General features: G+C 49.1%; 1 protein-coding gene across 1 annotated transcript in view; it reads right to left on the reverse strand.

Moving 5' to 3' along the window:
• The window catches only part of LOC147092140 (T-cell surface glycoprotein CD5-like), a 92,460-nt gene that overhangs the window by 39,015 nt on the left and 38,078 nt on the right, over nucleotides 1–15,367 (reverse strand). The window contains exon 4 of the mRNA XM_085975558.1: nucleotides 13,937–13,990. Coding sequence (XP_085831684.1) covers nucleotides 13,937–13,990 — 54 coding nt within the window. The remainder of the gene's footprint in view (nucleotides 1–13,936; nucleotides 13,991–15,367) is intronic.

Here is a 15,367-nt window from a genome sequence, read left to right on the forward strand (position 1 = left end):
AGTTCCAGTATAGTATACCCTGCTGGGATACAGTTCCACCCTCATATAACCTGCTGGGATACAGTTCCACTCTCATATACCCTGCTGGGATACAGATTCACCCTCGTATAACCTGCTGGGATAAAGATCCACTCTCATATACCCTGCTGTGGTACAGCTCCACTCTCATATACCCTGCTGGGATACAGTTCCACCATCATATAGCCAGCTGGGATACAGATCCACCATCATAAAACCTGCTGGGATACAGTTCCAGTATACTATACCCTGCTGGGATACAGTTCCACCATCATACACCCTGCTGGGATACAGTTCCTCCATCATATACCCTGCTCTGGTACAGTTCCACTCTCATATACCCTGCTGGAATACAGTTCCACCCTCATATACCCAGCTGGGATAAATATCCACTCTCATTTACCCTGCTGGGATACAGCTCCACCCTCATTTACCCTGCTGGGATACAGATCGACCCTCATATACCCGGTTGGGATAGAGATCTACTCTCTTATACCCTGCTGGAATACAGATCCATTCTCATTTAATCTACTGGGAAACAGGTACACTCTAATATACACTGCTGGGATACAGGTACACTCTCATGTACCCTGCTGGGATACAGGTACAGTCTCATATACCCTGCTGGGACACAGTTCTACCCCATATATTCTGCTGGGATACAGTTCCACCCTCACATACCCTGCTGAGATACAGTTCCACTCTTATATACCCTGCTGAGATACAGCTCCACCCTCATATTCCCTGCTTGGATACAGTTCCACCATCATATACCCCACTGGGATACAATTCCACTCTCATATACCCTGCCAGTATACAGTTCCACCATCATATACCCTGCTGGGATACAGTTCCAGTATACTGTACCCTGATGGGTTACAGTTCCACTTTGATATACACTGCTTGGATGCAGTTCCACTCTCATATACCCTGCGCGGATGCAGTTCCACCCTCATATACCCTGCTGGGATACAGTTCCACCACCATATACCCTGCTGGGGTACAGTTCCTCCATCATATACCCTGCTGTGGTACAGTTCCACTCTCATATACCCTGCTGGGATAGAGTTCCACCATCATATACCCTGCTGGGATACAGTTCCACTCTCATATACCCTGCTGGGATACAGTTCCACCCTCATATAACCTGCTGGGATACAGTTCCACTCTCATATACCCTGCTGGGATATGGATTCACCCTCATATAACCTGTTGGGATAAAGGTCCACTCTCATATACCCTGCTGGGATACAGTTCCACCATCATATACCCTGCTGGGATACAGTTCCTCCATCATATACCCTGCTGTGGTGCAGCTCCACTCTCATATACCCTGCTGGGATACAGTTCCACCGTCATAAACCCTGCTGGGATACAGATCCACCCTCATATACCCTGCTGGGATACAGATCCACCCTCATTTACTCTGTTGGGATACAGATCCACTCGCATAGACGCTGCTGGAATACAGATCCACTCTCATTTAACCTACTGGGATACAGGTACACTCTCATATACCCTGCTGGGATACAGTTCCACTCTCATATACACGGCTGGGATAGAGGTACACTCTCATATACCCTGCTGGGACACAGTTCTACCCCCATATATTCTGCTGGGATACAGTTCCACCCTCATATACCCTGCTGAGATACAGTTCCACTCTTATATACCCTGCTGGGATACAGCTCCACCCTCATATTACCTGCTGGGATACAGTTCCACCATCATATACCCTACTGGGATGCAGTTCCACTCTCATAAACCCTGCCGGGATACAGTTCCACCATCATATACCCTGCTGGGATACAGTTGCTCTATACTATACCCCGCTGGGATACAGTTCCACTCTGATACACCCTGCTTGTTAGCAGTTCCACTCTCATATACCCTGCCTGGATGCAGTTCCTGCCTCATATACCCTGCTGGGATAAAGTTCCACTTCATGTACCCTGCTAGGATAAAGTTCCAATCTTATATACCCTGCTGGGATACAGAATCACTCTCAAATACCCTGCTGGGATACAGATTCACCCTCATATATCCTGCTGGGATAAAGATCCACTTTCGTAGACCCTGCTGGGATACAGATCCACTCTCAGATACCCTGCTGGGATACAGATGCACCCTCCTATGCCCAGCTGGGATACAGATCCACTCTCATATATGCTGCTGGGATACAGATCCACCCTCATATACCCTGCTGGGATACAGATCCACCCTCATATACCCTGCTGGGATACAGATCCACTCTCATATGACCTACTGGGATACAGGTACACTCTCATATACCCTGCTGGGATCCAGGTACACTCTCATATACCCTGCTGGGATACAGTTCCACTCTCATATACCCTGCTGGGATAAAGGTACACTCTCATATCCCCTGCTGGCACACAGTTCTATCCCATATATTCTGCTGAGATACAGTTCCACTCTTATATACCCTGCTGGGATACAGCTCCACCCTCATATTCCCTGCTGGGATACAGGTACACTTTCATATACACTCCTGGGACACAGTTCTATGCCCATATATTCTCCTGGGATACAGTTCCAGTATACTATACCCTGCTGGGATACAGTTCCACCCTCATATCCCCTGCTGGGATACAGTTCCACTCTGATATACATTGCTTGGATGCAGTTCCACTCTCATATACCCTGCCTGGATGCTGTTCCACCCTCATATACCCTGCTGGGATACAGTTCCACCACCACATACCCTGCTGGGATACAGTTCCTCCATCATATACCCTGCTGTGGTAAAGTTCCACCCTCATATACCCTGCTGAGATACAGCTCCACCCTCATATTCCCTGCTTGGATGGAGTTCCACCATCATAGACCCTGCTGGGATACAGTTCCTCCATCATATACCCTGCTGTGGTAAAGTTCCACCCTCATATACCCTGCTGAGATACAGCTCCACCCTCATATTCCCTGCTTGGATGGAGTTCCACCATCATAGACCCTGCTGGGATACAGTTCCAGTATAGTATACCCTGCTGGGATACAGTTCCACCCTCATATAACCTGCTGGGATACAGTTCCACTCTCATATACCCTGCTGGGATACAGATTCACCCTCGTATAACCTGCTGGGATAAAGATCCACTCTCATATACCCTGCTGTGGTACAGCTCCACTCTCATATACCCTGCTGGGATACAGTTCCACCATCATATAGCCAGCTGGGATACAGATCCACCATCATAAAACCTGCTGGGATACAGTTCCAGTATACTATACCCTGCTGGGATACAGTTCCACCATCATACACCCTGCTGGGATACAGTTCCTCCATCATATACCCTGCTCTGGTACAGTTCCACTCTCATATACCCTGCTGGAATACAGTTCCACCCTCATATACCCAGCTGGGATAAATATCCACTCTCATTTACCCTGCTGGGATACAGCTCCACCCTCATTTACCCTGCTGGGATACAGATCGACCCTCATATACCCGGTTGGGATAGAGATCTACTCTCTTATACCCTGCTGGAATACAGATCCATTCTCATTTAATCTACTGGGAAACAGGTACACTCTAATATACACTGCTGGGATACAGGTACACTCTCATGTACCCTGCTGGGATACAGGTACAGTCTCATATACCCTGCTGGGACACAGTTCTACCCCATATATTCTGCTGGGATACAGTTCCACCCTCACATACCCTGCTGAGATACAGTTCCACTCTTATATACCCTGCTGAGATACAGCTCCACCCTCATATTCCCTGCTTGGATACAGTTCCACCATCATATACCCCACTGGGATACAATTCCACTCTCATATACCCTGCCAGTATACAGTTCCACCATCATATACCCTGCTGGGATACAGTTCCAGTATACTGTACCCTGATGGGTTACAGTTCCACTTTGATATACACTGCTTGGATGCAGTTCCACTCTCATATACCCTGCGCGGATGCAGTTCCACCCTCATATACCCTGCTGGGATACAGTTCCACCACCATATACCCTGCTGGGGTACAGTTCCTCCATCATATACCCTGCTGTGGTACAGTTCCACTCTCATATACCCTGCTGGGATAGAGTTCCACCATCATATACCCTGCTGGGATACAGTTCCACTCTCATATACCCTGCTGGGATACAGTTCCACCCTCATATAACCTGCTGGGATACAGTTCCACTCTCATATACCCTGCTGGGATATGGATTCACCCTCATATAACCTGTTGGGATAAAGGTCCACTCTCATATACCCTGCTGGGATACAGTTCCACCATCATATACCCTGCTGGGATACAGTTCCTCCATCATATACCCTGCTGTGGTGCAGCTCCACTCTCATATACCCTGCTGGGATACAGTTCCACCGTCATAAACCCTGCTGGGATACAGATCCACCCTCATATACCCTGCTGGGATACAGATCCACCCTCATTTACTCTGTTGGGATACAGATCCACTCGCATAGACGCTGCTGGAATACAGATCCACTCTCATTTAACCTACTGGGATACAGGTACACTCTCATATACCCTGCTGGGATACAGTTCCACTCTCATATACACGGCTGGGATAGAGGTACACTCTCATATACCCTGCTGGGACACAGTTCTACCCCCATATATTCTGCTGGGATACAGTTCCACCCTCATATACCCTGCTGAGATACAGTTCCACTCTTATATACCCTGCTGGGATACAGCTCCACCCTCATATTACCTGCTGGGATACAGTTCCACCATCATATACCCTACTGGGATGCAGTTCCACTCTCATAAACCCTGCCGGGATACAGTTCCACCATCATATACCCTGCTGGGATACAGTTGCTCTATACTATACCCCGCTGGGATACAGTTCCACTCTGATACACCCTGCTTGTTAGCAGTTCCACTCTCATATACCCTGCCTGGATGCAGTTCCTGCCTCATATACCCTGCTGGGATAAAGTTCCACTTCATGTACCCTGCTAGGATAAAGTTCCAATCGTATATACAATTTTGGGATACAGTTCCACCCCTATATACCCTGTTGGGATACAGTTGCATCCTCATGTAACCTGCTGGGATACAGTTAAACTCTTAGATACTCTGCTGGATACAGTACCACTCTCATATACCCTGCTGGGATACAGTTCCACTCCTACATACCCATGCTGGGACACTGTTCCACCCCAATCTATCCTGCTGAGATACAGTTCTAGTCTCATATAACCTGCTAGGATACAGTTCCAACTCCTATATACCCTGCTGGGATACAGTTGCATCATCATATACCCTGCTGGGATACAGATCCATGCTCATATAACCTGCTGGGATACAGTTCCTCACCTATATAATCTGCTGGGATACAGTTCCCCCACCATATACCCTGCTGGGATACAGTTCCACCCTCATATACCCTGCTGGGATACAGGTACACTCTCATATATCCTGCTGGGACACAGTTCTACAACATATATTCTGCTGGGATACAGTTCCACCCTCATATAGCCTGCTGAGATACAGTTCCACTCTTATATACCCTGCTGGGATACAGATTCACTCTCATATACCCTGCTGGGGTACAGATTCACTCTCATATAACCTGCTGGGATAAAGATTCACTCTCGTAGACCCTGCTGGGATACAGATCCACCCTCCTATACCCTGCTGGGATACAGATCCACTCTCATATATGCGCTGGAATACAGATCCACCCTCACATACCTTGCTGGGATACAGATCCACCCTCATATACCCTGCTGAGATACAGATCTACTCTCATATAACCTACTGGGATACAGATACTCTCTCATGTACCCTGCTGGGATACATGTATTTTCTCCTATACTCTGCTGGGACACCATTCTACCCCATATATTCTGCTGGGATACAGTTCCACCCTCATATACCCTGATGTGATAGTTCCACTCTTATATACCCTGCTGGGATACAGCTCCACCCTCATATTCCCTGCTGGGATACAGGTACACTCTTATATACCCTGCTGGGGCACAGTTCTATGCCCATATATTCTGCTGGGATACAGTTCCAGTATACTATACCCTGCTGGGATACAGTTCCACCCTCATATCCCCTGCTGGGATACAGTTCCACTCTGATATACACTGCTTGGATGCAGTTCCACTCTCATATACTCTGCCTGGATGCAGTTCCACCCTCTTATACCCTGCTGGGATACAGTTCCACCACCATATACCCTGCTGGGATACTGTTCCTCCATCAAGTACCCTGCTGTGGTACAGTTCCACTCTCAAATACCCTGCTGGGGTACAGATTCACCCTCATTTAGCCTGCTGAGATACAGTTCCACTCTTATATACCCTGCTGGGATACAGCTCCACCCTCATATTCCCTGCTAGGATACAGTTCCACCATCATATACCCTGCTGGGATACCGTTCCAGTAAAATATACCCTTCTGGGATACAGTTCTTCCCTCATATACCCTGCTGGGATACAGTTCCACTCTCATATGCCCTGCTGGGGTACAGATTCACCCTCGTATAGCCTGCTGAGATACAGTTCCACTCTTATATACCCTGCTGCGATACAGCTCCACCCTCATATACCCTGCTGGGATACAGTTCCTCCGTCATATACCCTGCTCTGGTACAGTTCCACTGTCATATACCCTGCTGGAATACAGTTCCACCCTCATATACCCTGCTGGGATAAATATCCACTCTCATTTACCCTGCTGGGATACAGTTCCACCCTCATTTACCCTGCTGGGATACAGATCCACCCTCATATACCCTGTTGGGATAGAGATCCTCTCTCTTATATCCAGCTGGAATACAGATCCACTCTCATTTAACCTACTGGGAAACAGGTACACTCTCATATACCCTGCTGGGATACAGTTCCACTCTCATATACCCTGCTGGGATACAGGTACAGTCTCATATACCCTGCTGGGACACAGTTCTACCCCATATATTCTGCTGGGATACAGTTCCACTCTTATATACCCTGCTGAGATACAGTTCCACTCTTATATACCCTGCTGAGATACAGCTCCACCCTCATATTCCCTGCTTGGATACAGTTCCCCCATCATATACCCCACTGGGATACAATTCCACTCTCATATACCCTGCCAGTATACAGTTCCACCATCATATACCCTGCTGGGATACAGTTCCAGTATACTATACCCTGATGGGTTACAGTTCCACTTTGATATACACTGCTTGGATGCAGTTCCACTCTCATATACCCTGTGCGGATGCAGTTCCACCCTCATATACCCTGCTGGGATACAGTTCCACCACCATATACCCTGCTGGGGTACAGTTCCTCCATCATATACCCTGCTGTGGTACAGTTCCACTCTCATATACCCTGCTGGGATAGAGTTCCACCATCATATACCCTGCTGGGATACAGTTCCACTCTCATATACCCTGCTGGGATACAGTTCCACCCTCATATAACCTGCTGGGATACAGTTCCACTCTCATATACCCTGCTGGGTTACAGCTCCACCCTCATATTCCCTGCTGGGTTACAGTTCCACCATCATATACCCTACTGGGATACAGTTCCACTCTCATATACCCTGCCAGTATACAGTTCCACCATCATATACCCTGCTGGGATACAGTTCCAGTATACTATACCCTGATGGGATACAGTTCCTCTTTGATATACACTGCTTGGATGCAGTTCCACTCTCATATACCCTGCTGGGATAGAGTTCCACCCTCATATACCCTGCTGGGTTCCAGTTCCAGTATCCTACACCCTGCAGGATTAAAGTTCCACCCTCATAGTCCCTGTTGGGATTCAGTTGCTCTCTCTTATAACCTACTGGGATACAGTTCCACTCTAATATACCTTGCTGGGATACAGCTTCACCCTCATATTCCCTGCTGGGATACAGTTCCACCATCATATACCCTACTGGGATACAGTTCCACTCTCATATACCCTGCCAGTATACAGTTCCACCATCGTATAACCTGCTGGGATACAGTTCCACTTTGATATACACTGCTTGGATGCAGTTCCACTCTCATATAACCTGCGTGGATGCAGTTCCACCCTCATATACCCTGCTGGGATACAGTTCCAGCCTTATATACCCTGCTGAGATACAGTTCCACACCCATATAATCTGCTGGGATACAGTTCCCCCACCATATACACTGCTGGGATACAGTTCCACCCTCATATACCCTGCTGGGATAAAGTTCCACTTCATGTACCCTGCTGGGATAAAGTTCCAGTCTTATATACAATTTTGGGATACAGTTCCACCCCATATACCCAATTGGGATACAGTTGCATCCTCATGTACCCTGCTGGGATACAGTTTAACTCTTAGCTATGCTGCTGGATACAGTACCACTCTCAATAACCTGCTGGGATAGAGTACCACTCTCATTTAACATGCTGGTATACATTTCCACTCCATATACCCTGCTGGGACACAGTTCCACCCCATATATCCTGCTGGGATACAGTTCTACTCCTATATACCCATGCTGGGACACCATTCCACCCCCATCTATCCTGCTGAGATACAGTTCTAGTCTCATATGCCCTGCTAGGATACAGTTCCACTCCTATATACCCTGCTGGGATACAGTTGCATCATCATATACCCTGCTGGGATACAGATCCACGCTCATATAACCTGCTGGCATACAGTTCCACACCCATATAATCTGCCGGGATACAGTTCCCCCACCATATACCCTGCTGATATACAGTTCCACCCTCATATACCCTGCTGGGATACAGGTACACTCTCATATACCCTGCTGGGACACAGTTCTACACCATATATTCTGCTGGGATACAGTTCCACCCTCATATAGCCCACTGAGATACAGTTCCACGCTTATATACCCTGCTCGGATACAGCTCCAGCCTCATAGTCCCTGCTGGGATACAGTTCCACCACCATATGCCCTGCTGGGATACAGTTCCACCCTCAGATAACCTGCTGGGATACAGGTACACTCTCATATACCCTGCTGGGACACAGTTCTCCCCTATATATTCTGCTGGGATACAGTTCCATCCTCATAGAGCCTGCTGAGATACAGTACCACTCTTATATACCCTGCTGGGATACAGCTCCACCCTCATATTCCCTGCTGGGATACAGTTCCACCACCATATACCCTGCTGGGATACAGTTCCACCATCATATACCCTACTGGGTTACAGTTCCACTCTCATATACCCTGCCGGGATACAGTTCCACCATCATATACCCTGCTGGTATACAGTTCCAGTATACTATGCTTGCTGGGATACAGTTCCACCCTCATATACCCTGCTGGGATACAGTTCCACTCTGATATACCGTGCGTGGATGCAGTTCCACTCTCATATACCCTACCTGGATGCAGTTCCACCCTCATATACCCTGCTGGGATACAGTTCCACCCTCATACGCTGCTGGGTTCCAGTTCCAGTCTCCTATATCCTGCAGGGATAAAGTTCCACACCCATATTCCCTGTTTGGATTCAGTTGCTCTCTCATATAACCTACTGGGATACAGTTCCACTCTCATATACCCCGCTGGGACACAGCTCTACCCCATATATTCTGCTGGGATACAGTTCAACTCTAATATACCCAGCTGGGATACAGTTCCAGCCTCATATACGCAGCTGGGATACAGTTCCACACCCATATAATCTGCTGGGATACAGTTCCCACACCATATACCCTGCTGGGATACAGTTCCACCTCATATACCCTGCTGGGATAAAGTTACACTTCATGTACCCTGCTAGGTTAAAGTTCCAGTCTTATATACAATTTTGGGATACTGTTCCACCCCTATATACCCTGTTGGGATACAGTTGCACTCTCATGTACCCTGCTGGGATACAGTACCACTCTCAATAACCTGCTGGGATAGAGTAGCACTCTCATATAACCTGCTGGGATACAGTTCCACCCCATATACCCTGCTGGGACTCATTTCCACCTCATATATCCTGCTGGGATACAGTTCTAGTCTCATATAACTTGCCAGGATACAGTTCCACTCCTATATACCCTTCTGGGATACAGTTGCATCATCATATACCCTGCTGGGATACAGATCCACTCTCATATACCCTGCTGGGATACAGTTTGATGCACATATACCCTGTGGGGATACAGTTCCACAGTCATACACCCTGCTGGGATAAAGTTGCACTTTCATATACCATGCTGGGCTACCCTCATATACCCTGCTGGGATACAGTTCCACCATCATATACCCTACTGGGATACAGTTCCACTCTCATATACCCTGCTGGGATACAGTTCCACCATCATATACCCTACTGGGATACAGTTCCACTCTCATATACCCTGCTGGGATACAGTTCCACCATCATATACCCTGCTTGGATACAGTTCCACCAGTATATACCATGCAGGGACATAGTTCCACCCTCATACGCCCTGCTGGGATACACTTCTGCTCTCATATACCCTGCTGGGATACAGTTGCACTCTCATGTACCTTGCTGGGTTACAGTTCCACCTCCATATACCCTGCTGGGTTACAATTCCACCATCATTTTCCCTGCTGGGATATATTTCCACTCTCATATACCCTGCTGGGATAAAGTTGCACTCTCATGTACCTTGCTGGGGTACAGTTCCACCTCCAGATACCCTGCCGGGATACAATTCCACCATCATTTTCCCTGCTGGGATATATTTCCACTCTCATATACCCTGCTGGGATAAAGTTGCACTCCCATGTACCTTGCTGGGTTACAGTTCCACCTCCATATACCCTGCTGGGATACAATTCCACCATCATTTTCCCTGCTGGGATATATTTCCGCTCTCATATACCCTGCTGGGATACAGTTCCGCCATCTTATGCCCTGCTGGGGTAGAACCCCACTCAGTTGTGATCAGCAAACTCAGCAGAGGCTGGGAATGAGGCCTGGGCCTTACCTGCTCCGTGTGTTGGGCTCAATGCCACACTGGGTGGGAGTTCAGGCTCACTCAGCATAATCGCACAGATCTAGTGATAAGATTCTATTAGAATTGCTGGTGGTTGAGGACTGGGGAAGTCCACCCTCTACAGCCCATAATATGGACTGCAATTAACAGCTATTGAGAAGAGACTTGCATTTATATAGCACCTTTCACGACCTCAGGACGTCCCAAAGCGCTCTACAGCCAATGAAGTACATTTGAAGTGCAGTCACTGTTGTAATGTAGGAAACGCGGCAGCCAATTTGCGCACAGCAAGCTCCCACAGACAGCAATGTGGTAACGACCAGAGAATCTGCTATTATTATGTCGATTGAGCGATAAATATTGGCCAGGACACCGGGGAATTATTCCCCTGCTCTTCTTCGAATTAGTGCCACGGGATCTTTTACATCCACCTGAGAGAGCAGACGGGGCCTCGGTTTAACATCTCATTCGAAAGACGGCTCCTCCGACAGTGCAGCGCTCCCTCGGTCAGCCTAGACGTCTGTGCTCAAGCCTTTGGATCGGGCTTGAACCCAGAACCTTCTGGCACAGAGACGAGAGTGTGACCCACTGAGCCACAGCGGGCACTGACGTTGAGATATACATCATGTCGTATCCTGACTCGCACCAAGTCCCGTTGACCTACATTGGCTGCCGGCCCGGCAACGCCTCAATTTTAAAATTCTCCTCGTGTTCAAATCTCTCCGGGGACTCGCGCACCCTCCCCCTCCCTTTCTCTGTAGCCTCCTCCAGCTCCTACAACCCTCCCTATCTCTGTAGCCTCCTCCAGCCCCTACAACCCTCCCTATCTCTGTAACCTCCTCCAGCCCCGACAACCCTCCCTATCTCTGTAACCTCCTCCAGCCCCTACAACCCTCCCTATCTCTGTAACCTCCTCCAGCCCCTACAACCCTCCCTCTCTCTGTAACCTCCTCCAGCCCCTACAACCCTCCCTCTCTCTGTAACTTCCTCCAGCCGCTACAACCCTCCCTATCTCTGTAACCTCCTCCAGCCCCTACAACCCTCCCTATCTCTGTAACCTCCTCCAGCCCCTACAACCCTCCCTATCTCTGTAACCTCCTCCAGCCGCTACAACCCTCCCTATCTCTGTAACCTCCTCCAGCCCCTACAACCCTCCCTATCTCTGTAACCTCCTCCAGCCCCTACAACCCTCCCTCTCTCTGTAACCTCCTCCAGCCCCTACAACCCTCCCTATCTCTGTAACCTCCTCCAGCCCCTACAACCCTCCCTAACTCTGCAACCTCCTCCAGCCCCTACAACCCTCCCTATCTATGTAACCTCCTCCAGCCCTACAACCCTCCCTATCTCTGTAACCTCCTCCAGCCCCTACAACCCTCCCTATCTCAGTAACCTCCTGCAGCCCTACAACCCTCCCAATCTCTGTAACCTCCTCCAGTCCCTACAACCCCTCCCTATCTCTGTAACCTCCTCCAGCCCCTACAACCATCCCTATCTATGTACCCTCCTCCAGCCCTACAACCCTCCCTATCTCTGTAACCTCCTCCAGCCCTACAACCCTCCCCATCTCTGTAACCTTCTCCAGCCCCTACACCACTCCCTATCTCTGTAACCTCCTCCAGCCCTACAACCCTCCCTTTCTCTGTAACCTCCTCCAGCCCCTACAACCCTCCCTATCTCTGTAACCTCCTGCAGCCGTACAACCCTCCCCATCTCTGTAACCTCCTCCAGCCCCTACAACCCTCCCTATCTCTGTAACCACCTCCAGCCCCTACAACCCTCCCTATCTCTGTAACCTCCTCCAGCCCCTACAACCATCCCTATCTCTGTAACCTCCTGCAGCCTCTACAACCCTCCCTATCTCTGTAACCTCCACCAGCCCCTACAACCCTCCCTTTCTCTGTAACCTCCTCCAGCCCCTACAACCCTCCCTATCTCTGTAACCTCCACCAGCCCCTACAACCCTCCCCATCTCTGTAACCTCCTCCAGCCCCTACAACCCTCCCTATCTCTGTAACCACCTCCAGCCCCTACAACCCTCCCTATCTCTGTAACCTCCTCCAGCCCCTACAACCCTCCCTATCTCTGTAACCTCCTGCAGCCTCTACAACCCTCCCTATCTCTGTAACCTCCACCAGCCCCTACAACCCTCCCTATCTCTGTAACCTCCACCAGCCCCTACAACCCTCCCTATCTCTGTAACCTCCACCAGCCCCTACAACCCTCCCTATCTCTGTAACCTCCTCCAGCCCCTACAACCCTCCCTATCTCTGTAACCTCCACCAGCCCCTACAACCCTCCCTATCTCTGTAACCTCCACCAGCCCCTACAACCCTCCCTATCTCTGTAACCTCCTCCAGCTCTACAACCCTCCCTATCTCTGTAACCTCCACCAGCCCCTACAACCCTCCCTATCTCTGTAACCTCCACCAGCCCCTACAACCCTCCCTATCTCTGTAACCTCCTCCAGCCCCTACTACCCTCCCTATCTCTGTAACCTCCTCCAGCCCCTACAACCCTCCCCATCTCTGTAACCTCCACCAGCCCCAACAACCCTCCCTATCTCTGTAACCTCCACCAGCCCCTACAACCCTCCCTATCTCTGTAACCTCCTCCAGCCCCTACAACCCTCCCAGATCTCTATGCTCCTCCAACTCTGGCCTCCTGTGCACTGCCCCCGCTCCCGAGTTCAATCGCTCCACCATTGGCGACCGTGCCTTCAGCTGCCTGGGACCCTAAGCTCTGGAATTCCTTCCCTAAACCTCTCTGCCTCCTTTAAGACGCACCTTAACACCAACCTCTTTGACCAAGCTTTTGGTCACCTGTCCCTAGTATCTCCTTATGCGACTCGGGGTGAAATATTGGTTTAACAATCGCTCCTGTGAAGCACCTTGGGACATTCTTATTACGTTAAAGGCGCTATATAAATGCACCTTGCTCTGGGTGCCATTTAACCGCGGGACAGGTCTGGGTTAAGGGTGCCGTACTCACCACTTGCTGGGGTCCACGGTTCTCCTTTATCGACCCTTGTAATGTTACACGAATCTAGAGACATCAGAGTTAGAGGTTAATCAACAATTCAGTCACGAGATAAAGCCCCCATCTTTTGATTCGGCACGTTACAGCCCTCTGGACTCAACATGGAGTTCAACAATTTCAGATCATAACCTTGGCCGCTTTCATATTTGTATTTTTTATCCACACTTTTTGTTTGTGCTTTTTTTATCTTCTCTCCCACCCACACGGCAGCTGTCCATCATTCTGCCAGCGCAATTCACACTTCATCGAGAGCCATCCTGTGTTTCTTAACCTGTCCCATTGCCATCTCCTTCTGCCTTGAATATCTCTCAATGTCTCTTTACCTCTCCCACCTTCCATCCGATCCCAGACCTTCCCTATTGTTCTTTCATCCCCTCCCCCCTTTCCCAGCCCCTAAACTTGCTTAAAAATCTGTTCCATTTCCTGCTTTTTTCCAGTTCTGACGAAAGGTCTTCGACCTGAAACGCTGACTTTGTTTCTCTCTCCACAGATGCTGCCCTGGACTGCTGAGATTTTCCAGCGTTTTCTGTTGTTATTTCAGATTTCCAGCATCTGCAGTATTTTGGTTTTGTAAGCGATAAAGACCATCTGATCAGACCGCTCCAAGGGGATACAATCAGGATACCGTTATTTGCTTGGGATGTCACGAAGTTTTAGTTCATTCATTGCACCGTAGCGTTCACGACGAGGGAAGGTTACTTCTGATAGCTTCCTGACGCAAGAAAGCTGTTAAATTGTCAAGGGGCAGACTTTGATAAGCAGGTCACGTGACATGGTTATAACTGGACAAGGAATGGCCTGATCTGTGTTAGAGTAAAGTTACACTGTCCCATCAAACACTCCCAGGGCAGGTAAAGCACAGGTTTGATACAGAGTAAAGCTCCCTCTACACTTTCCCATCAAAAACCCCCAGGGCAGGTAAAGCACAGGTTTGATACAGAGTAAAGCTCCCTCTACACTGTCCCATCAAACACTCTCAGGGCAGGTACAGCACGGGTTAGATACAGAGTAAAGCTCCCTCTACACTGTCCCATCAAACACTCTCAGGGCAGGTACAGCACGGGTTAGATACAGAGTAAAGCTCCCTCCACACTGTCCCATCAAACACTCCCAGGGCAGGTACAGCACGGGTTAGATACAGAGTAAAGCTCCCTCTACACTGTCCCATCAAACACTCCCAGGGCAGGTAAAGCACAGGTTTGATACAGAGTAAAGCTCCCTCTACACTGTCCCATCAAACACCCCCAGGACAGGTACAGCACGGGTTAGATACAGAGTAAAGCTCCCTCTACACTGTCCCATCAAACACTCCCAGGGCTGGTACAACACGGGTTAGAAACAGAGTAAAGCTCCCTCTACACTGTCCCATCAAACACCCCCAGG

The sequence above is a fragment of the Somniosus microcephalus genome, unplaced genomic scaffold (genome assembly GCF_052327205.1).
Source record: "Somniosus microcephalus isolate GS21.2 unplaced genomic scaffold, FLI_Smic_1.0 unresolved_chr2, whole genome shotgun sequence".
NCBI classification, from domain to species: Eukaryota; Metazoa; Chordata; class Chondrichthyes; order Squaliformes; family Somniosidae; genus Somniosus; species Somniosus microcephalus.